Genomic DNA, 27,500 nt, shown 5'->3' on the forward strand with positions numbered 1-27,500 from the left:
TCTCTTAGTATACTAGAAGTTAGTATCATCAGGATAGTGTACGTACTAACTAGTAACTAATCCTCCACAGATAGCATGTCTCAAACATACTTCTCTTAGTATACTAGAAGTTAGTATCATCAGGATAGTGTACGTACTAACTAGTAACTAATCCTCCACAGATAGTATGTCTCAAACATACTTCTCTTAGTATACTAGAAGTTAGTATCATCAGGGTAGTGTACGTAATAACTAGTAACTAATCCTCCACAGATAGTATGTCTCAAACATACTTCTCTTAGTATACTAGAAGTTAGTATCATCAGGATAGTGTACGTACTAACTAGTAACTAATCCTCCACAGATAGTATGTCTCAAACATACTTCTCTTAGTATACTAGAAGTTAGTATCATCAGGATAGTGTACGTACTAACTAGTAACTAATCCTCCACAGATAGTATGTCTCAAACATACTTCTCTTAGTATACTAGAAGTTAGTATCATCAGGATAGTGTACGTACTAACTAGTAACTAATCCTCCACAGATAGTATGTCTCAAACATACTTCTCTTAGTATACTAGAAGTTAGTATCATCAGGATAGTGTACGTACTAACTAGTAACTAATCCTCCACAGATAGTATGTCTCAAACATACTTCTCTTAGTATACTAGAAGTTAGTATCATCAGGATAGTGTACGTACTAACTAGTAACTAATCCTCCACAGATAGTATGTCTCAAACATACTTCTCTTAGTATACTAGAAGTTAGTATCATCAGGATTGTGTACGTACTAACTAGTAACTAATCCTCCACAAATAGTATGTCTCAAACATACTTCTCTTAGTATACTAGAAGTTAGTATCATCAGGATAGTGTACGTACTAACTAGTAACTAATCCTCCACAGATAGTATGTCTCAAACATACTTCTCTTAGTATACTAGAAGTTAGTATCATCAGGATAGTGTACGTACTAACTAGTAACTAATCCTCCACAGATAGTATGTCTCAAACATACTTCTCTTAGTATACTAGAAGTTAGTATCATCAGGATTGTGTACGTACTAACTAGTAACTAATCCTCCACAGATAGTATGTCTCAAACATACTTCTCTTAGTATACTAGAAGTTAGTATCATCAGGATAGTGTACGTACTAACTAGTAACTAATCCTCCACAAATAGTATGTCTCAAACATACTTCTCTTAGTATACTAGAAGTTAGTATCATCAGGATAGTGTACGTACTAACTAGTAACTAATCCTCCACAGATAGTATGTCTCAAACATACTTCTCTTAGTATACTAGAAGTTAGTATCATCAGGATTGTGTACGTACTAACTAGTAACTAATCCTCCACAGATAGTATGTCTCAAACATACTTCTCTTAGTATACTAGAAGTTAGTATCATCAGGATAGTGTACGTACTAACTAGTAACTAATCCTCCACAGATAGTATGTCTCAAACATACTTCTCTTAGTATACTAGAAGTTAGTATCATCAGGATAGTGTACGTACTAACTAGTAACTAATCCTCCACAGATAGTATGTCTCAAACATACTTCTCTTAGTATACTAGAAGTTAGTATCATCAGGATAGTGTACGTACTAACTAGTAACTAATCCTCCACAGATATCTTGTCTCAAACATACTTCTCTTAGTATACTAGAAGTTAGTATCATCAGGATAGTGTACGTACTAACTAGTAACTAATCCTCCACAGATAGTATGTCTCAAACATACTTCTCTTAGTATACTAGAAGTTAGTATCATCAGGATAGTGTACGTACTAACTAGTAACTAATCCTCCACAGATATCTTGTCTCAAACATACTTCTCTTAGTATACTAGAAGTTAGTATCATCAGGATAGTGTACGTACTAACTAGTAACTAATCCTCCACAGATAGTATGTCTCAAACATACTTCTCTTAGTATACTAGAAGTTAGTATGCATCAGGATAGTGTACGTACTAACTAGTAACTAATCCTCCACAGATAGTATGTCTCAATCATACTTCTCTTAGTATACTAGAAGTTAGTATCATCAGGATAGTGTACGTACTAACTAGTAACTAATCCTCCACAGATATCTTGTCTCAAACATACTTCTCTTAGTATACTAGAAGTTAGTATCATCAGGATAGTGTACGTACTAACTAGTAACTAATCCTCCACAGATAGTATGTCTCAAACATACTTCTCTTAGTATACTAGAAGTTAGTATCATCAGGATAGTGTACGTACTAACTAGTAACTAATCCTCCACAGATAGTATGTCTCAAACATACTTCTCTTAGTATACTAGAAGTTAGTATCATCAGGATAGTGTACGTACTAACTAGTAACTAATCCTCCACAGATAGTATGTCTCAAACATACTTCTCTTAGTATACTAGAAGTTAGTATGCATCAGGATAGTGTACGTACTAACTAGTAACTAATCCTCCACAGATAGTATGTCTCAATCATACTTCTCTTAGTATACTAGAAGTTAGTATCATCAGGATAGTGTACGTACTAACTAGTAACTAATCCTCCACAGATATCTTGTCTCAAACATACTTCTCTTAGTATACTAGAAGTTAGTATGCATCAGGATAGTGTACGTACTAACTAGTAACTAATTCTCCACAGATAGTATGTCTCAAACATACTTCTCTTAGTATACTAGAAGTTAGTATGCATCAGGATAGTGTACATACTAACTAGTAACTAATTCTCCACAGATAGTATCTCTCAAACATACTTCTCTTAGTATACTAGAAGTTAGTATGCATCAGGATAGTGTACGTACTAACTAGTAACTAATCCTCCACAGATAGTATGTCTCAATCATACTTCTCTTAGTATACTAGAAGTTAGTATCATCAGGATAGTGTACGTACTAACTAGTAACTAATCCTCCACAGATATCTTGTCTCAAACATACTTCTCTTAGTATACTAGAAGTTAGTATCATCAGGATAGTGTACGTACTAACTAGTAACTAATCCTCCACAGATAGTATGTCTCAAACATACTTCTCTTAGTATACTAGAAGTTAGTATCATCAGGATAGTGTACGTACTAACTAGTAACTAATCCTCCACAGATAGTATGTCTCAAACATACTTCTCTTAGTATACTAGAAGTTGGTATCATCAGGATAGTGTACGTACTAACTAGTAACTAATCCTCCACAGATAGTATGTCTCAAACATACTTCTCTTAGTATACTAGAAGTTAGTATGCATCAGGATAGTGTACGTACTAACTAGTAACTAATCCTCCACAGATAGTATGTCTCAATCATACTTCTCTTAGTATACTAGAAGTTAGTATCATCAGGATAGTGTACGTACTAACTAGTAACTAATCCTCCACAGATAGTATGTCTCAAACATACTTCTCTTAGTATACTAGAAGTTAGTATCATCAGGATAGTGTACGTACTAACTAGTAACTAATCCTCCACAGATAGTATGTCTCAAACATACTTCTCTTAGTATACTAGAAGTTAGTATGCATCAGGATAGTGTACGTACTAACTAGTAACTAATCCTCCACAGATAGTATGTCTCAATCATACTTCTCTTAGTATACTAGAAGTTAGTATCATCAGGATAGTGTACGTACTAACTAGTAACTAATCCTCCACAGATATCTTGTCTCAAACATACTTCTCTTAGTATACTAGAAGTTAGTATGCATCAGGATAGTGTACGTACTAACTAGTAACTAATTCTCCACAGATAGTATGTCTCAAACATACTTCTCTTAGTATACTAGAAGTTAGTATGCATCAGGATAGTGTACATACTAACTAGTAACTAATTCTCCACAGATAGTATGTCTCAAACATACTTCTCTTAGTATACTAGAAGTTAGTATGCATCAGGATAGTGTACGTACTAACTAGTAACTAATCCTCCACAGATAGTATGTCTCAATCATACTTCTCTTAGTATACTAGAAGTTAGTATCATCAGGATAGTGTACGTACTAACTAGTAACTAATCCTCCACAGATATCTTGTCTCAAACATACTTCTCTTAGTATACTAGAAGTTAGTATCATCAGGATAGTGTACGTACTAACTAGTAACTAATCCTCCACAGATAGTATGTCTCAAACATACTTCTCTTAGTATACTAGAAGTTAGTATCATCAGGATAGTGTACGTACTAACTAGTAACTAATCCTCCACAGATAGTATGTCTCAAACATACTTCTCTTAGTATACTAGAAGTTAGTATCATCAGGATAGTGTACGTACTAACTAGTAACTAATCCTCCACAGATAGTATGTCTCAATCATACTTCTCTTAGTATACTAGAAGTTAGTATCATCAGGATAGTGTACGTACTAACTAGTAACTAATCCTCCACAGATATCTTGTCTCAAACATACTTCTCTTAGTATACTAGAAGTTAGTATCATCAGGATAGTGTACGTACTAACTAGTAACTAATCCTCCACAGATATCTTGTCTCAAACATACTTCTCTTAGTATACTAGAAGTTAGTATCATCAGGATAGTGTACGTACTAACTAGTAACTAATCCTCCACAGATAGTATGTCTCAAACATACTTCTCTTAGTATACTAGAAGTTAGTATCATCAGGATTGTGTACGTACTAACTAGTAACTAATCCTCCACAGATAGTATGTCTCAAACATACTTCTCTTAGTATACTAGAAGTTAGTATCATCAGGATAGTGTACGTACTAACTAGTAACTAATCCTCCACAGATAGTATGTCTCAAACATACTTCTCTTAGTATACTAGAAGTTAGTATCATCAGGATAGTGTACGTACTAACTAGTAACTAATCCTCCACAGATATCTTGTCTCAAACATACTTCTCTTAGTATACTAGAAGTTAGTATCATCAGGATAGTGTACGTACTAACTAGTAACTAATCCTCCACAGATAGTATGTCTCAAACATACTTCTCTTAGTATACTAGAAGTTAGTATGCATCAGGATAGTGTACGTACTAACTAGTAACTAATCCTCCACAGATAGTATGTCTCAATCATACTTCTCTTAGTATACTAGAAGTTAGTATCATCAGGATAGTGTACGTACTAACTAGTAACTAATCCTCCACAGATATCTTGTCTCAAACATACTTCTCTTAGTATACTAGAAGTTAGTATGCATCAGGATAGTGTACGTACTAACTAGTAACTAATTCTCCACAGATAGTATGTCTCAAACATACTTCTCTTAGTATACTAGAAGTTAGTATGCATCAGGATAGTGTACATACTAACTAGTAACTAATTCTCCACAGATAGTATGTCTCAAACATACTTCTCTTAGTATACTAGAAGTTAGTATGCATCAGGATAGTGTACGTACTAACTAGTAACTAATCCTCCACAGATAGTATGTCTCAATTCTACTTCTCTTAGTATACTAGAAGTTAGTATCATCAGGATAGTGTACGTACTAACTAGTAACTAATCCTCCACAGATATCTTGTCTCAAACATACTTCTCTTAGTATACTAGAAGTTAGTATCATCAGGATAGTGTACGTACTAACTAGTAACTAATCCTCCACAGATAGTATGTCTCAAACATACTTCTCTTAGTATACTAGAAGTTACTATCATCAGGATAGTGTACGTACTAACTAGTAACTAATCCTCCACAGATAGTATGTCTCAAACATACTTCTCTTAGTATACTAGAAGTTAGTATCATCAGGATAGTGTACGTACTAACTAGTAACTAATCCTCCACAGATAGTATGTCTCAAACATACTTTTCTTAGTATACTAGAAGTTAGTATGCATCAGGATAGTGTACGTACTAACTAGTAACTAATCCTCCACAGATAGTATGTCTCAATCATACTTCTCTTAGTATACTAGAAGTTAGTATCATCAGGATAGTGTACGTACTAACTAGTAACTAATCCTCCACAGATATCTTGTCTCAAACATACTTCTCTTAGTATACTAGAAGTTAGTATGCATCAGGATAGTGTACGTACTAACTAGTAACTAATTCTCCACAGATAGTATGTCTCAAACATACTTCTCTTAGTATACTAGAAGTTAGTATGCATCAGGATAGTGTACATACTAACTAGTAACTAATTCTCCACAGATAGTATGTCTCAAACATACTTCTCTTAGTATACTAGAAGTTAGTATGCATCAGGATAGTGTACGTACTAACTAGTAACTAATCCTCCACAGATAGTATGTCTCAATCATACTTCTCTTAGTATACTAGAAGTTAGTATCATCAGGATAGTGTACGTACTAACTAGTAACTAATCCTCCACAGATAGTATGTCTCAAACATACTTCTCTTAGTATACTAGAAGTTAGTATCATCAGGATAGTGTACGTACTAACTAGTAACTAATCCTCCACAGATAGTATGTCTCAAACATACTTCTCTTAGTATACTAGAAGTTAGTATCATCAGGATAGTGTACGTACTAACTAGTAACTAATCCTCCACAGATAGTATGTCTCAAACATACTTCTCTTAGTATACTAGAAGTTAGTATCATCAGGATAGTGTACGTACTAACTAGTAACTAATCCTCCACAGATAGTATGTCTCAAACATACTTCTCTTAGTATACTAGAAGTTAGTATCATCAGGATAGTGTACGTACTAACTAGTAACTAATCCTCCACAGATAGTATGTCTCAAACATACTTCTCTTAGTATACTAGAAGTTAGTATCATCAGGATAGTGTACGTACTAACTAGTAACTAATCCTCCACAGATAGTATGTCTCAAACATACTTCTCTTAGTATACTAGAAGTTAGTATGCATCAGGATAGTGTACGTACTAACTAGTAACTAATCCTCCACAGATAGTATGTCTCAAACATACTTCTCTTAGTATACTAGAAGTTAGTATCATCAGGATAGTGTACGTACTAACTAGTAACTAATCCTCCACAGATAGTATGTCTCAAACATACTTCTCTTAGTATACTAGAAGTTAGTATCATCAGGATAGTGTACGTACTAACTAGTAACTAATCCTCCACAGATAGTATGTCTCAAACATACTTCTCTTAGTATACTAGAAGTTAGTATCATCAGGATAGTGTACGTACTAACTAGTAACTAATCCTCCACAGATAGTATGTCTCAAACATACTTCTCTTAGTATACTAGAAGTTAGTATCATCAGGATAGTGTACGTACTTCTTCATCATCATCTACACAATCTTCTTCATCATCTACACAATCATCTTCTTCATCATCTACACAATCATCTACATCATCTACACAATCATCTTCATCATCTACACAATCATCTTCATCATCTACACAATCATCTTCTTCATCATCTACACAATCATCTACATCATCTACACAATCATCTACATCATCTACACACTCATGTTCATCATCTACACACTCATCTACATCATCTACACAATCATCTTCATCATCTACACAATCATCTTCTTCACAATCATCTTCATCATCTACACAATCATCTACATCATCTACACACTCATGTTCATCATCTACACACTCATGTTCATCATCTACACACTCATCTACATCATCTACACAATCATCTTCATCATCTACACAATCATCTTCTTCACAATCATCTTCATCATCTACACAATCATCATCTACACAATCATCTTCTTCATCTACACAATCATCTACATCATCTACACACTCGTGTTCATCATCTACACACTCATGTTCATCATCTACACAATCATCTACATCATCTACACAATCATCTTCATCATCTACACACTCATCTACACAATCTTCTTCATCATCTACACAATCATCTTCTTCATCATCTACACAATCATCTTCATCATCTACACAATCATCTTCATCATCTACACACTCATCTACACAATCTTCTTCATCATCTACACAATCATCTTCTTCATCATCTACACAATCATCTACATCATCTACACACTCATGTTCATCATCTACACACTCATCTTCATCTACACACTCATGTTCATCATCTACACACTCATGTTCATCATCTACACACTCATGTTCATCATCTACACACTCATGTTCATCATCTACACACTCATGTTCATCATCTACACAATCATCTACATCATCTACACACTCATGTTCATCATCTACACACTCATGTACATCATCTACACACTCATCTTCATCATCTACACACTCATCTACACTCTTGTCCTTGGTTGTGTTACAGTTTGTGTATCTTGTGGCGACGACCTACAACTACGCGGTGCTGAGGTTCCTCGGCAGGAAAGGCATCCGTTAACCTTGAAGATGTTCTCAAGAAGCTTCTCCTGGAGCAGCGACGACGTCCCTCAGAGCCTCGTGTTCACTGACGGTTCCTCCAGATGATCCAGATGTTTGTGCTTCAATAATCCAGAGCTTCACGTTCAGATCCAGGACCTCCTCACAGGATCTTTAAAGCAGGAAACAACTCTTGAACGTCCATTAAAAGCTTGAGTGACGAGGATCTGAACCACTAACCGCGTGTTACACGTGTGAAGCATGTTCAATAAAACATGACGTCATTACAGCGACTGTGTGTTCAGTTCTGTACAAACTCCTGTTATTTCTCACCATCATGTTTAAAGTGACACTTGATGATTGACGAGTGTCATGTGATCAGTTCTTGAAGACCTTCATGTTCACCAGAAGATATAGAATGATGGACAGAAATGATCACATGATGTTCATATGATCAATACATGAACCACAAACATCTTCATCAGAAAACATAATGTAAGATCAGGAAGAAACAAAACAATAGAAATGAAAGAAACAAAACAATATAAATGTAAGAAACAAAACAATATAATGAAAGAAACAAAACAATAGAAATGAAAGAAACAAAACAATAGAAATGAAAGAAACAAAACAATATAAATGTAAGAAACAAAACAATATACATGTAAGAAACAAAACAATATAATGAAAGAAACAAAACAATAGAAATGAAAGAAACAAAACAATATAATGAAAGAAACAAAACAATATAATGAAAGAAACAAAACAATATAAATGTTAGAAACAAAACAATATAATGAAAGAAACAAAACAATATAAATGTAAGAAACAAATGTAAGAAACTAAACAATAGAAATGTAAGAAACAAAACAATATAAATGTTAGAAACAAAACAATATAATTGTAAGAAACAAAACAATATAATGAAAGAAACAAAACAAAACAATATACATGTAAGAAACTAAACAATATAAATGTTAGAAACAAAACAATATACATGTAAGAAACAAAACAATATAATGAAAGAAACAAAACAATATAAATGTTAGAAACAAAACAATATAATGAAAGAAACAAAACAATATAAATGTTAGAAACAAAACAATATAATGAAAGAAACAAAACAATATAAATGAAAGAAACAAAACAATATAAATGAAAGAAACAAAACAATATAATTGTAAGAAACAAAACAATATAAATGCCATCATCACGACAAACACAGTTTATCATCAAGAACACGTCGATACATGACAGCAGCAGTAAAACTGTGATACTGTAGAAGAATATATTGAGTTTCTTTGAATTGACTTCATAAAACTGTTACGCAAGAGCTGCGGGACTCACTGTATCCTCTCATCCTCAGTCATCATTCTTTAGCTGTGAAGGACGTAACAACGACTGCTGCCATCTAGAGGCCGGGAGGTAAATAGCAACACAAACATGAACTAATGTAGAAATATGACGAAGTGAATCTTTTCTTCTTCAAACTTTGATTCTTCCTCTGGACGTCGTCCTTCCAGGATGTAAGTTCTCCTTCAGGATCACAGGATCTAAGTTCTCCTTCAGGATCACAGATGTAAGTTCTCCTTCAGGATCACAGGATGTAAGTTCTCCTTCAGGATCACAGGATGTAAGTTCTCCTTCAGGATCACAGGATGTAAGTTCTCCTTCAGGATCACAGATGTAAGTTCTCCTTCAGGCTCACAGGATGTAAGTTCTCCTTCAGGCTCACAGGATCTAAGTTCTCCTTCAGGATCACAGATGTAAGTTCTCCTTCAGGATCACAGGATCTAAGTTCTCCTTCAGGATCACAGATGTAAGTTCTCCTTCAGGATCCCAGGATGTAAGTTCTCCTTCAGGATCACAGATGTAAGTTCTCCTTCAGGATCACAGGATGTAAGTTCTCCTTCAGGATCCCAGGATGTAAGTTCTCCTTCAGGATCACAGGATGTAAGTTCTCCTTCAGGATCACAGGATGTAAGTTCTCCTTCAGGATCACAGGATGTAAGTTCTCCTTCAGGATCACAGGATGTAAGTTCTCCTTCAGGATCACAGATGTAAGTTCTCCTTCAGGCTCACAGGATGTAAGTTCTCCTTCAGGATCACAGGATGTAAGTTCTCCTTCAGGATCACAGGATGTAAGTTCTCCTTCAGGATCACAGATGTAAGTTCTCCTTCAGGATCACAGGATGTAAGTTCTCCTTCAGGATCACAGGATGTAAGTTCTCCTTCAGGATCACAGGATGTAAGTTCTCCTTCAGGATCACAGATGTAAGTTCTCCTTCAGGCTCACAGGATGTAAGTTCTCCTTCAGGCTCACAGGATCTAAGTTCTCCTTCAGGATCACAGATGTAAGTTCTCCTTCAGGATCACAGGATCTAAGTTCTCCTTCAGGATCACAGATGTAAGTTCTCCTTCAGGATCCCAGGATGTAAGTTCTCCTTCAGGATCACAGATGTAAGTTCTCCTTCAGGATCACAGGATGTAAGTTCTCCTTCAGGATCCCAGGATGTAAGTTCTCCTTCAGGATCACAGGATGTAAGTTCTCCTTCAGGATCCCAGGATGTAAGTTCTCCTTCAGGATCACAGGATGTAAGTTCTCCTTCAGGATCACAGGATGTACAGTAAGTTCTCCTTCAGGATAACAGGATGTACAGTAAGTTCTCCTTCAGGATCACAGGATGTAAGTTCTCCTTCAGGATCACAGGATGTAAGTTCTCCTTCAGGATCACAGGATGTACAGTAAGTTCTCCTTCAGGATCACAGGATGTAAGTTCTCCTTCAGGATCACAGGATGTAAGTTCTCCTTCAGGATCACAGATGTAAGTTCTCCTACAGGATCACAGATGTAAGTTCTCCTTCAGGATCACAGGATGTAAGTTCTCCTTCAGGATCCCAGGATGTAAGTTCTCCTTCAGGATCACAGGATGTAAGTTCTCCTTCAGGATCACAGGATGTACAGTAAGTTCTCCTTCAGGATAACAGGATGTACAGTAAGTTCTCCTTCAGGATCACAGGATGTAAGTTCTCCTTCAGGATCACAGGATGTACAGTAAGTTCTCAGGATCACAGGATGTACAGTAAGTTCTCCTTCAGGATCACAGGATGTAAGTTCTCCTTCAGGATCACAGGATGTACAGTAAGTTCTCAGGATCACAGGATGTACAGTAAGTTCTCCTTCAGGATCACAGGATGTAAGTTCTCCTTCAGGATCACAGGATGTAAGTTCTCCTACAGGATCACAGATGTAAGTTCTCCTTCAGGATCACAGGATGTAAGTTCTCCTTCAGGATCCCAGGATGTAAGTTCTCCTTCAGGATCACAGATGTAAGTTCTCCTTCAGGATCACAGGATGTACAGTAAGTTCTCCTTCAGGATAACAGGATGTACAGTAAGTTCTCCTTCAGGATCACAGGATGTAAGTTCTCCTTCAGGATCACAGGATGTAAGTTCTCCTACAGGATCACAGGATGTAAGTTCTCCTTCAGGATCACAGGATGTAAGTTCTCCTTCAGGATCACAGGATGTAAGTTCTCCTTCAGGATCACAGGATGTACAGTAAGTTCTCCTTCAGGATAACAGGATGTACAGTAAGTTCTCCTTCAGGATCACAGGATGTAAGTTCTCCTTCAGGATCCCAGGATGTAAGTTCTCCTACAGGATCACAGATGTAAGTTCTCCTTCAGGATCCCAGGATGTAAGTTCTCCTTCAGGATCACAGGATGTAAGTTCTCCTTCAGGATCACAGATGTAAGTTCTCCTTCAGGATCACAGGATGTAAGTTCTCCTTCAGGATCACAGGATGTAAGTTCTCCTTCAGGATCACAGGATGTACAGTAAGTTCTCCTTCAGGATAACAGGATGTACAGTAAGTTCTCCTTCAGGATCACAGGATGTAAGTTCTCCTTCAGGATCCCAGGATGTAAGTTCTCCTACAGGATCACAGATGTAAGTTCTCCTTCAGGATCCCAGGATGTAAGTTCTCCTTCAGGATCACAGGATGTAAGTTCTCCTTCAGGATCACAGATGTAAGTTCTCCTTCAGGATCACAGGATGTAAGTTCTCCTTCAGGATCACAGGATGTAAGTTCTCCTTCAGGATCACAGATGTAAGTTCTCCTTCAGGATCACAGGATGTAAGTTCTCCTTCAGGATCATGGCGGCGGCGAAGTCGTCGCTGACGATGTGCGTCAGAGTGTCGCGGGCGTGTCGGCGGGTGTCGGGTTCGGGGTCAGAGATCAACGCGGCCAACGCGGCCGGCGTCCTGCGAGCTTCTTCCAGCCACGCCCGCCACTCGCCGTCCCGCGAAGCTCCGCCCTCCTCCGGAGACGCCGCGGTCTTCAGCCACTTCTTCACCGCCAGCCCGGCCGAGCGCCGCGCCGCGACGAAGGGGTCGCGCAGGCGCTCCAGCAGAGCCCGGAACACCTCGGGCGCCGGCGGGCGAGGGCGGCGGGTCACGGCAAGCTGGCCCAGGAGTCTGCAGGCCGCCGCTCGGACCGGGCCGGAACCATGGCTCAGCGCCGCCCGCAGGTCCCGGCTCTCCAGGGGCGGCTGCAGCGGAGCCGCTGGACAGAAGTGCAGCAGCAGGAAGAGCAGCGTGAGCAGCTCACAGGTCGACTCCTCGCTCTGCTCCAGACACCCTGACAGCAGGGAAGAGAAGCCGACCTCCGCACAGAACCAGGAGGACGGGTCGCGGGTCAGGCAGGACACGGAGGGATCCGGGTCACACAGCAGGAGGCGACTCGTGAGGGAGAGAGGGAGCCACAGCAGGGGGGGAGGGAGAGTCCAGACCACCTGAGGACCAGGAGACACCAGAGGAACCGTCAAGTTTTCAAGACTCAGATCAAACAATAAACCAACTATTTTTGTTTAAATTAATCAATCTTTTTTAAAAGGTCAAATAACCCTTTCGTTGTCTCTGGGTCAAAGGTCAACATGCAGTAGTGGAAGTCGTTGACCTTTGACACAAGGTTAAAGATCACTCGTGTAATTAATGTTTTTAAATATATTGACTATGAAAGAAAATCAGTGTCATCGTCATATTGAACACATTTTATTTCATATTTATTTTTATAATTGAATTAAATTATTTCTTTATTCAATTTTTTATTTGATTTACAAATAATTTAATTTAAAATTTTATTATTTTCTGTATATATATATATATATATATATATATATATTTTTTTTTTTTTTTGAAATGAAATGTTTTGAAGTCGCTCAGTATAAATATATTTGAATTCAATCATTGAATGTAGAAAAACATATTTAAATATTGTGATGACAGTAAAATACTTCAATACTTTATTTATTATTTATTTATACTATTTATTCAATGAGTATCTTTCACTAGATTCTTTCACATAAAAAGTTCTTGTCATTGATCAATATTTACATTTGTTGACGATGAAAGAAAGAAAAAGATCTCAGTTCCTCATCGTGTCCTCCAGGGGGCGCACGAACCTTCACATGAAGGCGCTCGTACCTGCAGCAGCGCGTTGATGACGTCACAGGAGCCGTACAGCTGCAGGATCCTGGTCATGCTGGTCGAGGGAACGTCCAGAGCGAAGGGGAACATCAACAAGGTGCTGCTCAGCTCCACGAAGCTGCTGCGACTCAAACCCTGGTCCAGTCTGGGAGAACCAAAGTCCACCACCTGCTGCAGACTGAAGGAGGAACAGTTGCTGGTTCAAGTCCTCGACCACAGAAGAAGAACCTGTTACCGGTCAGAGTCCAGCAGGTCCCTGAGGGTCCGAACACATCTGGCTTCACCGTCAGAGAACAACAGAACACACACATCTGGATCTCTGGACAGAACCGTCAGTGACGCCGACAGGAAGGAGAAGAGACCTGCAGAAGAAGAGCTTTGTAAATGTGTTTTGTTACTTTGTAAATGTGTTTTGTTAGTTTGTAAATGTGTTTGTTAGTTTGTAAATGTGTTTGTTAGTTTGTAAATGTGTTTTGTTAGTTTGTAAATGTGTTTGTTAGTTTGTAAATGTGTTTTATTCGTTTGAAAATGTGTTTTGTTAGTTTGTAAATGTGTTTTGTTACTTTGTAAATGTGTTTTATTAGTTTTAAAATGTGTTTTGTTAGTTTGTAAATGTGTTTTGTTACTTTGTAAATGTGTTTGTTAGTTTGTAAATGTGTTTGTTAGTTTGTAAATGTGTTTTATTCGTTTGAAAATGTGTTTTGTTAGTTTGTAAATGTGTTTTGTTAGTTTGTAAATGTGTTTGTTAGTTTGTAAATGTGTTTTATTAGTTTGTAAATGTGTTTTTTTTCGTTTGTAAATGTGTTTTATTCGTTTGTAAATGTGTTTATTAGTTTGTAAATGTGTTTTATTTGTTTGTAAATGTGTTTTATTAGTTTGTAAATGTGTTTTTTTCGTTTGTACATGTGTTTTATTCGTTTGTAAATGTGTTTTATTAGTTTGTATATGTGTTTTTTTTCGTTTGTAAATGTGTTTGATTAGTTTGTACATGTGTTTGATTCGTTTGTACATGTGTTTTATTCTATTGTAAATGTGTTTATTAGTTTGTAAATGTGTTTTATTCGTTTGTAAATGTGTTTTATTCGTTTGTAAATGTGTTTATTAGTTTGTAAATGTGTTTTATTCGTTTGTAAATGTGTTTTATTAGTTTGTAAATGTGTTTTTTTCGTTTGTACATGTGTTTTATTCGTTTGTAAATGTGTTTTATTAGTTTGTAAATGTGTTTTTTTTCGTTTGTAAATGTGTTTGATTAGTTTGTACATGTGTTTGATTAGTTTGTACATGTGTTTTATTCGTTTGTAAATGTGTTTATTAGTTTGTAAATGTGTTTTATTCGTTTGTAAATGTGTTTTATTAGTTTGTAAATGTGTTTTTTTCGTTTGTACATGTGTTTATTAGTTTGTACATGTGTTTATTAGTTTGTACATGTGTTTTATTCGTTTGTAAATGTGTTTATTAGTTTGTAAATGTGTTTTATTCGTTTGTAAATGTGTTTTATTAGTTTGTAAATGTGTTTTTTTCGTTTGTACATGTGTTTTATTCGTTTGTAAATGTGTTTTATTAGTTTGTATATGTGTTTTTTTTCGTTTGTAAATGTGTTTGATTAGTTTGTACATGTGTTTGGTTCGTTTGTACATGTGTTTTATTCTATTGTAAATGTGTTTATTAGTTTGTAAATGTGTTTTATTCGTTTGTAAATGTGTTTTATTCGTTTGTAAATGTGTTTATTAGTTTGTAAATGTGTTTTATTCGTTTGTAAATGTGTTTTATTAGTTTGTAAATGTGTTTTTTTCGTTTGTACATGTGTTTTATTCGTTTGTAAATGTGTTTTATTAGTTTGTAAATGTGTTTTTTTTCGTTTGTAAATGTGTTTGATTAGTTTGTACATGTGTTTGATTAGTTTGTACATGTGTTTTATTCGTTTGTAAATGTGTTTATTAGTTTGTAAATGTGTTTTATTCGTTTGTAAATGTGTTTTATTAGTTTGTAAATGTGTTTTTTTCGTTTGTACATGTGTTTATTAGTTTGTACATGTGTTTATTAGTTTGTACATGTGTTTTATTCGTTTGTAAATGTGTTTATTAGTTTGTAAATGTGTTTTATTCGTTTGTAAATGTGTTTTATTAGTTTGTAAATGTGTTTTTTTCGTTTGTACATGTGTTTATTAGTTTGTACATGTGTTTATTAGTTTGTACATGTGTTTTATTCGTTTGTAAATGTGTTTATTAGTTTGTAAAAGTGTTTGAAAAGTAGAATAGAGTAATAAAAGTAGATGAAGGCACAAGAGCCTCCTGATTCTCTACCGTTCCCTGAGATGAAGTCCTGAGTGTTGGGCGACTCCAGGAAGGAAGCGAGTGTCTTCCATAAAGCCAGGAGCTTGAGTGGCTCCAGAACTGAGAGGCTCTTCTGTCCAAGAAGAAGTAGATGTTTGAGTCGCGGCTCCATCAACATGTTCAGGTTCTGACCTGAGCGAGCGACTGAACCAGGAGAGTCAGGAGTCCGTCAGTGAGCGAGTGACCGGCCAGCATCTGAGAAGAACCACATATTCATGTGCTCATAGGTTCATGTGTTCATATGATCATAGGTTCATATGTTCATGTGTTCATATGATCATAGGTTTATATAATCATATGTTCATATGTTCACATTTTCATATGTTTATATGTTTATGTTTTTATATGTTCACATGTTCATTTGTTCATGTCTTCTTATGTTCATGTGATCATGTGTTAATATGTTCATTTTATTAATATGTTCATGTGATAATTTGTTCAAATATTTATATGTTCATATGTTCATCACTTTCATATGTTCATAGGTTTATAGGTTCGTCACGTTCATATTAACCTATGAACATAGGTTCATACGATCATATGTTTATATGTTAATGTGTTCATTTGTTCATAGGTTCATGGGTTCATATGTTCATTTTTTCATAGGTTCAAAGTTCATAGGTTCATAAGTTCATAGGTTTATATGTTCATATGTTAATCACATTTATATGTTCATGTGTTCATGTGTTCATGTGTTCATAGGTTCATAGGTTCATAGGTTCATGTGTTCATAGGTTCATATGTTCATGTGTTCATAGGTTCATAGGTTCATATGTTCATATGTTCATGTGTTCATAGGTTCATAGGTTCATGTGTTCATAGGTTCATGTGTTCATATGTTCATAGGTTCATATGTTCATATGTTCATGTGTTCATGTGTTCATAGGTTCATGTGTTCATGTGTTCATAGGTTCATAGGTTCATGTGTTCATGTGTTCATAGGTTCATGTGTTCATGTGTTCATAGGTTCATATGTTCATATGTTCATATGTTCATAGGTTCATATGTTCATGTGTTCATAGGTTCATATGTTCATGTGTTCATAGGTTCATGTGTTCATGTGTTCATGTGTTCATAGGTTCATAGGTTCATAGGTTCATGTGTTCATGTGTTCATAGGTTCATAGGTTCATGTGTTCATGTGTTCATAGGTTCATATGTTCATGTGTTCATAGGTTCATATGTTCATAGGTTCATATGTTCATGTGTTCATGTGTTCATAGGTTCATAGGTTCATGTGTTCATAGGTTCATGTGTTCATAGGTTCATAGGTTCATATGTTCATAGGTTCATATGTTCATATGTTCATAGGTTCATATGTTCATGTGTTCATAGGTTCATATGTCCATATGTTCATGTGTTCATAGGTTCATGTGTTCATAGGTTCATATGTTCATAGGTTCATTTGTTCATATGTTCATGTGTTCATAGGTTCATAGGTTCATGTGTTCATGTGTTCATAGGTTCATATGTTCATGTGTTCATAGGTTCATGTGTTCATATGTTCATGTGTTCATAGGTTCATATGTTCATGTGTTCATATGATCATAGGTTCATGTGTTCATATGATCATAGGTTCATATGTTCATGTGTTCATATGATCATAGGTTTATATAATCATATGTTCATATGTTCACATTTTCATGTTTATATGTTTATGTTTTTATATGTTCACATGTTCATTTGTTCATGTCTTCTTATGTTCATGTGATCATGTGTTAATATGTTCATTTTATTAATATGTTCATGTGATAATTTGTTCAAATGTTTATATGTTCATATGTTCATCACTTTCATATGTTCATAGGTTTATAGGTTCGTCACGTTCATATTAACCTATGAACATAGGTTCATACGATCATATGTTTATATGTTCATATGTTAATGTGTTCATTTGTTCATAGGTTCATGGGTTCATATGTTCATTTTTTCATAGGTTCAAAGTTCATAGGTTCATAAGTTCATAGGTTTATATGTTCATATGTTAATCACATTTATATGTTCATGTGTTCATGTGTTCATAGGTTCATAGGTTCATAGGTTCATGTGTTCATGTGTTCATAGGTTCATAGGTTCATGTGTTCATAGGTTCATAGGTTCATAGGTTCATAGGTTCATATGTTCATGTGTTCATGTGTTCATAGGTTCATAGGTTCATATGTTCATGTGTTCATAGGTTCATATGTTCATATGTTCATGTGTTCATATGTTCAAAGGTTCATATGTTCATGTGTTCATGTGTTCAAAGGTTCATATGTTCATGTGTTCATAGGTTCATATGTTCATAGGTTCATAGGTTCATAGGTTCAATGTTCATAGGTTCATATGTTCATAGGTTCATATGTTCATATGTTCATAGGTTCATAGGTTCATATGTTCATAGGTTCATATGTTCATATGTTTATATGTTCATATGTTCATATGTTAATGTGTTCATTTGTTCATAGGTTCATGGGTTCATATGTTCATTTTTTCATAGGTTCAAAGTTCATAGGTTCATAAGTTCATAGGTTTATATGTTCATATGTTAATCACATTTATATGTTCATGTGTTCATGTGTTCATGTGTTCATAGGTTCATATGTTCATATGTTCATATGTTCATGTGTTCATAGGTTCATATGTTCATAGGTTCAATGTTCATGTGTTCATAGGTTCATGTGTTCATAGGTTCATGTGTTCATGTGTTCATAGGTTCATGTGTTCATAGGTTCATAGGTTCATATGTTCATGTGTTCATGTGTTCATAGGTTCACGTGTTCACGTGTTCATAGGTTCATGTGTTCATGTGTTCATAGGTTCATAGGTTCATAGGTTCATATGTTCATATGTTCATGTGTTCATAGGTTCATGTGTTCATGTGTTCATAGGTTCACATGTTCACGTGTTCATAGGTTCATGTGTTCATAGGTTCATATGTTCATGTGTTCATAGGTTCATAGGTTCATGTGTTCATAGGTTCATAGGTTCATGTGTTCATAGGTTCATGTGTTCATGTGTTCATAGGTTCATGTGTTCATGTGTTCATGTGTTCATGTGTTCATGTGTTCATAGGTTCATGTGTTCATAGGTTCATATGTTCATATGTTCATATGTTCATGTGTTCATAGGTTCATAGGTTCATATGTTCATGTGTTCATGTGTTCATAGGTTCATAGGTTCATGTGTTCATATGTTCATATGTTCATATGATCATAGGTTCATATGTTCATGTGTTCATATGATCATAGGTTTATATAATCATATGTTCATATGTTCACATTTTCATGTTTATATGTTTATGTTTTTATATGTTCACATGTTCATTTGTTCATGTCTTCTTATGTTCATGTGATCATGTGTTAATATGTTCATTTTATTAATATGTTCATGTGATAATTTGTTCAAATGTTTATATGTTCATATGTTCATCACTTTCATATGTTCATAGGTTTATAGGTTCGTCACGTTCATATTAACCTATGAACATAGGTTCATACGATCATATGTTTATATGTTCATATGTTAATGTGTTCATTTGTTCATAGGTTCATGGGTTCATATGTTCATTTTTTCATAGGTTCAAAGTTCATAGGTTCATAAGTTCATAGGTTTATATGTTCATATGTTAATCACATTTATATGTTCATGTGTTCATGTGTTCATAGGTTCATAGGTTCATGTGTTCATGTGTTCATGTGTTCATAGGTTCATAGGTTCATGTGTTCATGTGTTCATAGGTTCATAGGTTCATAGGTTCATATGTTCATGTGTTCATGTGTTCATAGGTTCATAGGTTCATATGTTCATGTGTTCATAGGTTCATATGTTCATGTGTTCATGTGTTCATATGTTCAAAGGTTCATATGTTCATGTGTTCATGTGTTCAAAGGTTCATATGTTCATGTGTTCATAGGTTCATATGTTCATAGGTTCATAGGTTCATAGGTTCAATGTTCATAGGTTCATATGTTCATAGGTTCATATGTTCATATGTTCATAGGTTCATAGGTTCATATGTTCATAGGTTCATATGTTCATATGTTTATATGTTCATATGTTCATATGTTAATGTGTTCATTTGTTCATAGGTTCATGGGTTCATATGTTCATTTTTTCATAGGTTCAAAGTTCATAGGTTCATAAGTTCATAGGTTTATATGTTCATATGTTAATCACATTTATATGTTCATGTGTTCATGTGTTCATGTGTTCATAGGTTCATATGTTCATATGTTCATATGTTCATGTGTTCATAGGTTCATATGTTCATAGGTTCAATGTTCATGTGTTCATAGGTTCATGTGTTCATAGGTTCATGTGTTCATAGGTTCATGTGTTCATAGGTTCATAGGTTCATATGTTCATGTGTTCATGTGTTCATGTGTTCATAGGTTCACGTGTTCACGTGTTCATAGGTTCATGTGTTCATGTGTTCATAGGTTCATAGGTTCATAGGTTCATATGTTCATATGTTCATGTGTTCATAGGTTCATAGGTTCATAGGTTCATGTGTTCATGTGTTCATAGGTTCACATGTTCACGTGTTCATAGGTTCATGTGTTCATAGGTTCATATGTTCATGTGTTCATAGGTTCATAGGTTCATGTGTTCATAGGTTCATGTGTTCATGTGTTCATGTGTTCATAGGTTCATGTGTTCATGTGTTCATGTGTTCAGAGGTTCATAGGTTCATGTGTTCATAGGTTCATAGGTTCATGTGTTCATGTGTTCATGTGTTCATATGTTCATGTGTTCATAGGTTCATATGTTCATATGTTCATGTGTTCATAGGTTCATAGGTTCATATGTTCATGTGTTCATAGGTTCATAGGTTCATAGGTTCATGTGTTCATATGTTCATATGTTCATGTGTTCATAGGTTCATATGTTCATGTGTTCATGTGTTCATAGGTTCATGTGTTCATATGTTCATAGGTTCATAGGTTCATGTGTTCATGTGTTCATAGGTTCATAGGTTCATGTGTTCATGTGTTCATGTGTTCATAGGTTCATAGGTTCATAGGTTCATAGGTTCAATGTTCATAGGTTCATATGTTCATAGGTTCATATGTTCATATATTCATAGGTTCATAGGTTCATATGTTCATAGGTTCATATGTTCATATGTTTATATGTTCATATGTTCATATGTTAATGTGTTCATTTGTTCATAGGTTCATGGGTTCATATGTTCATTTTTTCATAGGTTCAAAGTTCATAGGTTCATAAGTTCATAGGTTTATATGTTCATATGTTAATCACATTTATATGTTCATGTGTTCATGTGTTCATGTGTTCATAGGTTCATATGTTCATATGTTCATGTGTTCATAGGTTCATATGTTCATAGGTTCAATGTTCATGTGTTCATAGGTTCATAGGTTCATGTGTTCATAGGTTCATAGGTTCATAGGTTCATATGTTCATGTGTTCATGTGTTCATGTGTTCATAGGTTCACGTGTTCACGTGTTCATAGGTTCATGTGTTCATGTGTTCATAGGTTCATAGGTTCATATGTTCATATGTTCATGTGTTCATAGGTTCATAGGTTCATGTGTTCATGTGTTCATAGGTTCACATGTTCACGTGTTCATAGGTTCATGTGTTCATAGGTTCATATGTTCATGTGTTCATAGGTTCAGTGTTCATAGGTTCATGTGTTCATAGGTTCATAGGTTCATGTGTTCATAGGTTCATGTGTTCATGTGTTCATGTGTTCATGTGTTCATAGGTTCATGTGTTCATGTGTTCATAGGTTCATAGGTTCATGTGTTCATGTGTTCATAGGTTCATAGGTTCATGTGTTCATGTGTTCATGTGTTCATAGGTTCATGTGTTCATAGGTTCATATGTTCATATGTTCATATGTTCATGTGTTCATAGGTTCATATGTTCATGTGTTCATGTGTTCATAGGTTCATGTGTTCATATGTTCATATGTTCATGTGTTCATAGGTTCATATGTTCATGTGTTCATGTGTTCATAGGTTCATGTGTTCATATGTTCATAGGTTCATAGGTTCATGTGTTCATGTGTTCATAGGTTCATAGGTTCATGTGTTCATGTGTTCATAGGTTCATATGTTCATATGTTCATAGGTTCATGTGTTCACATGTTCATGTGTTCAGTACCTGGCATGAGTGGAGGCTGCAGGTGTTGATGAGAGAGACCAGATCTTCTGGAGTCACCTGGACGTCAGCACCGGGGCCTGAGAGCAGAACCAGGACAGAAGCCACCAGAGGCTGCAAGAGGATCAGTTGAAGACACTCCAGCAGGTCATCAACACAAACTCACAGCCAGAGCCGTGGAGTCGCTGTGATGAAGAATCCTGCAGAAGATCCTGCACGACCGTTCTCTCCTGCAGACCAGAAAACTGGGTGAAGAACCTGAACGTGTTGAACGTGGAAGAAGATTCATCTGAGAAACTATGATTTCAAATGTAGCCATTAACGCTGGAGTCTGACCGTCGATCGCACACTGACAGACGCTCCTGCTCGCAGAAACCAAGGATTCCGAGCATCAGCTCCGAGAGGACTCTGGTGCTCCAGGGACGCTGGATGAAGAAGGAGATGTTAGAGAAGATCAGAGCAGAAGTCCAGCTCCTGCAGGAACCTCAGTGAAGCCAGGACTCTCCACACAGTCGTGCAGCAGATCCAAGAGAAGGTCTGGAAGTTCCATCTCCCTGCAGAGGTTCTTCCAGGCTTCGCCCTCGGAGGTCTGGATCAGGTGGGTCAGGACTTGAGGAGTCCGAGCGAAGTCCTCCGCGACCTCCAGGCGACCCGACGACAGCTGGACGGAGACAGCTGTCAATCAAGGTGAGAGTTGGAAGAGAGACGAGCTCACCTGACGCCTGAAGAGAAGAACGTTGGCCTTGAGTTTGTGAAGGACGTCAGAGCTGCAGGTCAGACCTTCATGTTGCTCCTGATGTTCTCCTCGCACCTGCTGTGAGGAACCACTCGTTCAATCACTCGCTCATTCACTCGTTCATTCATTCATTCACTCGTTCATTCATTCATCTACTCGTTCATTCACTCGCTCACTCACTCGTTCATTCATCCACTCGCTCACTCACTCGTTCATTCATCCACTCGTTCATTCACTCGTTCATTCATCCACTCGTTCATTCACTCGTTCATTCATCCACTCGTTCATTCACTCGTTCATTCATCCACTCGTTCATTCACTCGTTCATGACGTGCAGGAGAGAAGAACCTGTGACGTCGATCTTCTCGTCGCACAGACGTGATGTTTGACGAACTCTGTCTCGTAGTCGAGGCTGATTCGTCCTCTGAGAGAAACAAACACAAACTTTAAAAACATGACATTAAACAAACACAAGTCGTTCTTCAACACAAACTTTAAAAACATGACATTAAACAAACACAAGTCGTTCTTCAACACAAACTTTAAAAACATGACATTAAACAAACACAAGTCGTTCTTCAACACAAACTTTAAAAACATGACATAAAACAAACACAAGTCGTTCTTCAACACAAACTTTAAAAACATGACAACAAACTAACACAAGTCGTTCTTCAACACAAACTTTAAAAACATGACATTAAACAAACACAAGTCGTTCTTCAACACAAACTTTAAAAACATGACATTAAACAAACACAAGTCGTTCTTCAACACAAACTTCAAAAACACGACATTAAACAAACACAAGTCGTTCTTCAACACAAACTTTAAAAACATGACATTAAACAAACACAAGTCGTTCTTCAACACAAACTTCAAAAACACGACATTAAACAAACACAAGTCGTTCTTCAACACAAACTTTAAAAACATGACATTAAACAAACACAAGTCGTTCTTCAACACAAACTTTAAAAACATGACATTAAACAAACACAAGTCGTTCTTCAACACAAACTTTAAAAACATGACATTAAACAAACACAAGTCGTTCTTCAACACAAACTTTAAAAACATGACATTAAACAAACACAAGTCGTTCTTCGACACAAACTTTAAAAACATGACATTAAACAAACACAAGTCGTTCTTCAACACAAACTTTAAAACATGACATTAAACAAACACAAGTCGTTCTTCAACACAAACTCTAAAAACATGACATTAAACAAACACAAGTCGTTCTTCAACACAAACTTCAAAAACATGACATTAAACAAACACAAGTCGTTCTTCAAGACAAACTTCAAAAACATGACATTAAACAAACACAAGTCGTTCTTCAACACAAACTTCAAAAACATGACATTAAACAAACACAAGTCGTTCTTCAACACAAACTTCAAAAACATGACATTAAACAAACACAAGTCGTTCTTCAACACAAACTTCAAAAACATGACATTAAACAAACACAAGTCGTTCTTCAAGACAAACTTCAAAAACATGACATTAAACAAACACAAGTCGTTCTTCAACACAAACTTCAAAAACATGACATTAAACAAACACAAGTCGTTCTTCAACACAAACTTCAAAAACATGACATTAAACAAACACAAGTCGTTCTTCAACACAAACTTTAAAAACATGACAACAAACAAACACAAGTCGTTCTTCAACACAAACTTCAAAAACATGACATTAAACAAACACAAGTCGTTCTTTAACACAAACTTTAAAAACATGACATTAAACAAACACAAGTCGTTCTTTAACACAAACTTTAAAAACATGACATTAAACAAACACAAGTAGTTCTTCAACACAAACTTTAAAACATGACATTAAACAAACACAAGTCGTTCTTCAACACAAACTTTAAAAACATGACATTAAACAAACACAAGTCGTTCTTCAACACAAACTTCAAAAACATGACATTAAACAAACACAAGTCGTTCTTCAACACAAACTTTAAAAACATGACACTAAACAAACACAAGTCGTTCTTCAACACAAACTTTAAAAACATGACAACAAACAAACAAACACAAGTCGTTCTTCAACACAAACTTCAAAAACATGACAACAAACAAACAAACACAAGTCGTTCTTCAACACAAACTTCAAAAACATGACAACAAACAAACAAACACAAGTCGTTCTTCAAGACAAACTTCAAAAACATGACATTAAACAAACACAAGTCGTTCTTCAACACAAACTTCAAAAACATGACATTAAACAAACACAAGTCGTTCTTCAACACAAACTTCAAAAACACGACATTAAACAAACACAAGTCGTTCTTCAACACAAACTTCAAAAACATGACATTAAACAAACACAAGTCGTTCTTCAACACAAACTTCAAAAACATGACACTAAACAAACACAAGTCGTTCTTCAACACAAACTTTAAAAACATGACAACAAACAAACAAACACAAGTCGTTCTTCAAGACAAACTTCAAAAACATGACATTAAACAAACACAAGTCGTTCTTCAACACAAACTTCAAAAACATGACATTAAACAAACACAAGTCGTTCTTCAACACAAACTTCAAAAACACGACATTAAACAAACACAAGTCGTTCTTCAACACAAACTTTAAAAACATGACATTAAACAAACACAAGTCGTTCTTCAACACAAACTTCAAAAACACGACATTAAACAAACACAAGTCGTTCTTCAACACAAACTTTAAAAACATGACATTAAACAAACACAAGTCGTTCTTCAACACAAACTTTAAAAACATGACAACAAACAAACACAAGTCGTTCTTCAACACAAACTTTAAAAACATGACATAAAACAAACGCAAGTCGTTCTTCAAGACAAACTTCAAAAACATGACATTAAACAAACACAAGTCGTTCTTCAACACAAACTTTAAAAACATGACAACAAACTAACACAAGTCGTTCTTCAACACAAACTTTAAAAACATGACAACAAACAAACACAAGTCGTTCTTCGACACAAACTTCAAAAACATGACATTAAACAAACACAAGTCGTTCTTCAACACAAACTTCAAAAACATGACATTAAACAAACACAAGTCGTTCTTCAAAACAAACTTTAAAAACATGACAACAAACTAACACAAGTCGTTCTTCAACACAAACTTTAAAAACATGACAACAAACAAACACAAGTCGTTCTTCGACACAAACTTTAAAAACATGACATTAAACAAACACAAGTCGTTCTTCAACCGAACTTCAAAAACATGACATTAAACAAACACAAGTTGTTCTTCAACACAAACTTTAAAAACATGACATTAAACAAACACAAGTCGTTCTTCAACACAAACTTTAAAAACATGACAACAAACAAACACAAGTCGTTCTTCAACACAAACTTCAAAAACATGACATTAAACAAACACAAGTCGTTCTTCAACACAAACTTTAAAAACATGACATTAAACAAACACAAGTCGTTCTTCAACACAAACTTTAAAAACATGACATTAAACAAACACAAGTCGTTCTTCAACACAAACTTTAAAAACATGACATTAAACAAACACAAGTCGTTCTTCAACACAAACTTTAAAAACATGACATTAAACAAACACAAGTCGTTCTTCAACACAAACTTTAAAAACATGACAACAAACACAAGTCGTTCTTCAACAAAAACTTCAAAAACAAGACATTAAACAAACACAAGTCGTTCTTCAACACAAACTTTAAAAACATGACATTAAACAAACACAAGTCGTTCTTCAACACAAACTTTAAAAACATGACATTAAACAAACACAAGTCGTTCTTCAACACAAACTTTAAAAACATGACATTAAACAAACACAAGTCGTTCTTCAACACAAACTTTAAAAACATGACATTAAACAAACACAAGTCGTTCTTCAACACAAACTTTAAAAACATGACATTAAACAAACACAAGTCGTTCTTCAACACAAACTTTAAAAACATGACATTAAACAAACACAAGTCGTTCTTCAACACAAACTTTAAAAACATGACATTAAACAAACACAAGTCATTCTTCAACACAAACTTTAAAAACATGACATTAAACAAACACAAGTCGTTCTTCAACACAAACTTTAAAAACATGACATTAAACAAACACAAGTCGTTCTTTAACACAAACTTTAAAAACATGACATTAAACAAACACAAGTCGTTCTTCAACACAAACTTTAAAAACATGACATTAAACAAACACAAGTCGTTCTTTAACACAAACTTTAAAAACATGACATTAAACAAACACAAGTCGTTCTTCAACACAAACTTTAAAAACATCAAACAAAAGAGTTTCGATCAAAGTGGTTCAAGTGTTGATTGACAGATGATTAAATGTTTAAATGTTTGATTCAAACATGTTCGTGTCAAACATTCATAGATGTTGAGAACGTTCCTCACGTCATGTTCACGACAACAACAACAACAACAACAACAACAACAAGGTTCAGGGACACCAGACTCACCTGCTCCAACAACAACAACAACAACAACAAGGTTCTAGGACACCAGACTCACCTGCTCCAACAACAACAACAACAACAACATCAAGGTTCAAGGACACCAGACTCACCTGCT

The 27,500-nt window shown here is 35.4% G+C and overlaps 2 protein-coding genes across 2 annotated transcripts in view; one reads left to right on the forward strand and one right to left on the reverse strand.

Annotated features, from left to right (window-relative positions):
* plp1b (proteolipid protein 1b) overlaps positions 1-8,515 on the forward strand; it is an 18,654-nt gene extending 10,139 nt beyond the window's left edge. The window contains exon 6 of the mRNA XM_087807875.1: positions 8,109-8,515. Coding sequence (XP_087664001.1) covers positions 8,109-8,250 — 142 coding nt within the window. The 3' untranslated portion in view covers positions 8,251-8,515. The remainder of the gene's footprint in view (positions 1-8,108) is intronic.
* Positions 8,516-12,216: 3,701 nt separating this feature from the next.
* Positions 12,217-27,500, reverse strand: part of LOC148065657 (serine/threonine-protein kinase 36-like) — a 28,165-nt gene continuing 12,881 nt past the window's right edge. The window contains exons 9-19 of the mRNA XM_087807369.1: positions 23,247-23,322; positions 22,878-22,976; positions 22,647-22,823; positions 22,499-22,587; positions 22,329-22,392; positions 22,166-22,276; positions 16,184-16,246; positions 16,022-16,124; positions 13,954-14,080; positions 13,716-13,896; positions 12,217-13,024 (exon numbers count right to left, since the gene is read on the reverse strand). Of these exons, the coding sequence (XP_087663495.1) occupies positions 12,332-13,024; positions 13,716-13,896; positions 13,954-14,080; positions 16,022-16,124; positions 16,184-16,246; positions 22,166-22,276; positions 22,329-22,392; positions 22,499-22,587; positions 22,647-22,823; positions 22,878-22,976; positions 23,247-23,322 (1,783 nt within the window). The 3' untranslated portion in view covers positions 12,217-12,331. The remainder of the gene's footprint in view (positions 13,025-13,715; positions 13,897-13,953; positions 14,081-16,021; positions 16,125-16,183; positions 16,247-22,165; positions 22,277-22,328; positions 22,393-22,498; positions 22,588-22,646; positions 22,824-22,877; positions 22,977-23,246; positions 23,323-27,500) is intronic.

The sequence above is a fragment of the Callionymus lyra genome, chromosome 14, assembly GCF_982586985.1.
Source record: "Callionymus lyra chromosome 14, fCalLyr1.hap1.1, whole genome shotgun sequence".
NCBI lineage: Eukaryota > Metazoa > Chordata > Actinopteri > Syngnathiformes > Callionymidae > Callionymus > Callionymus lyra.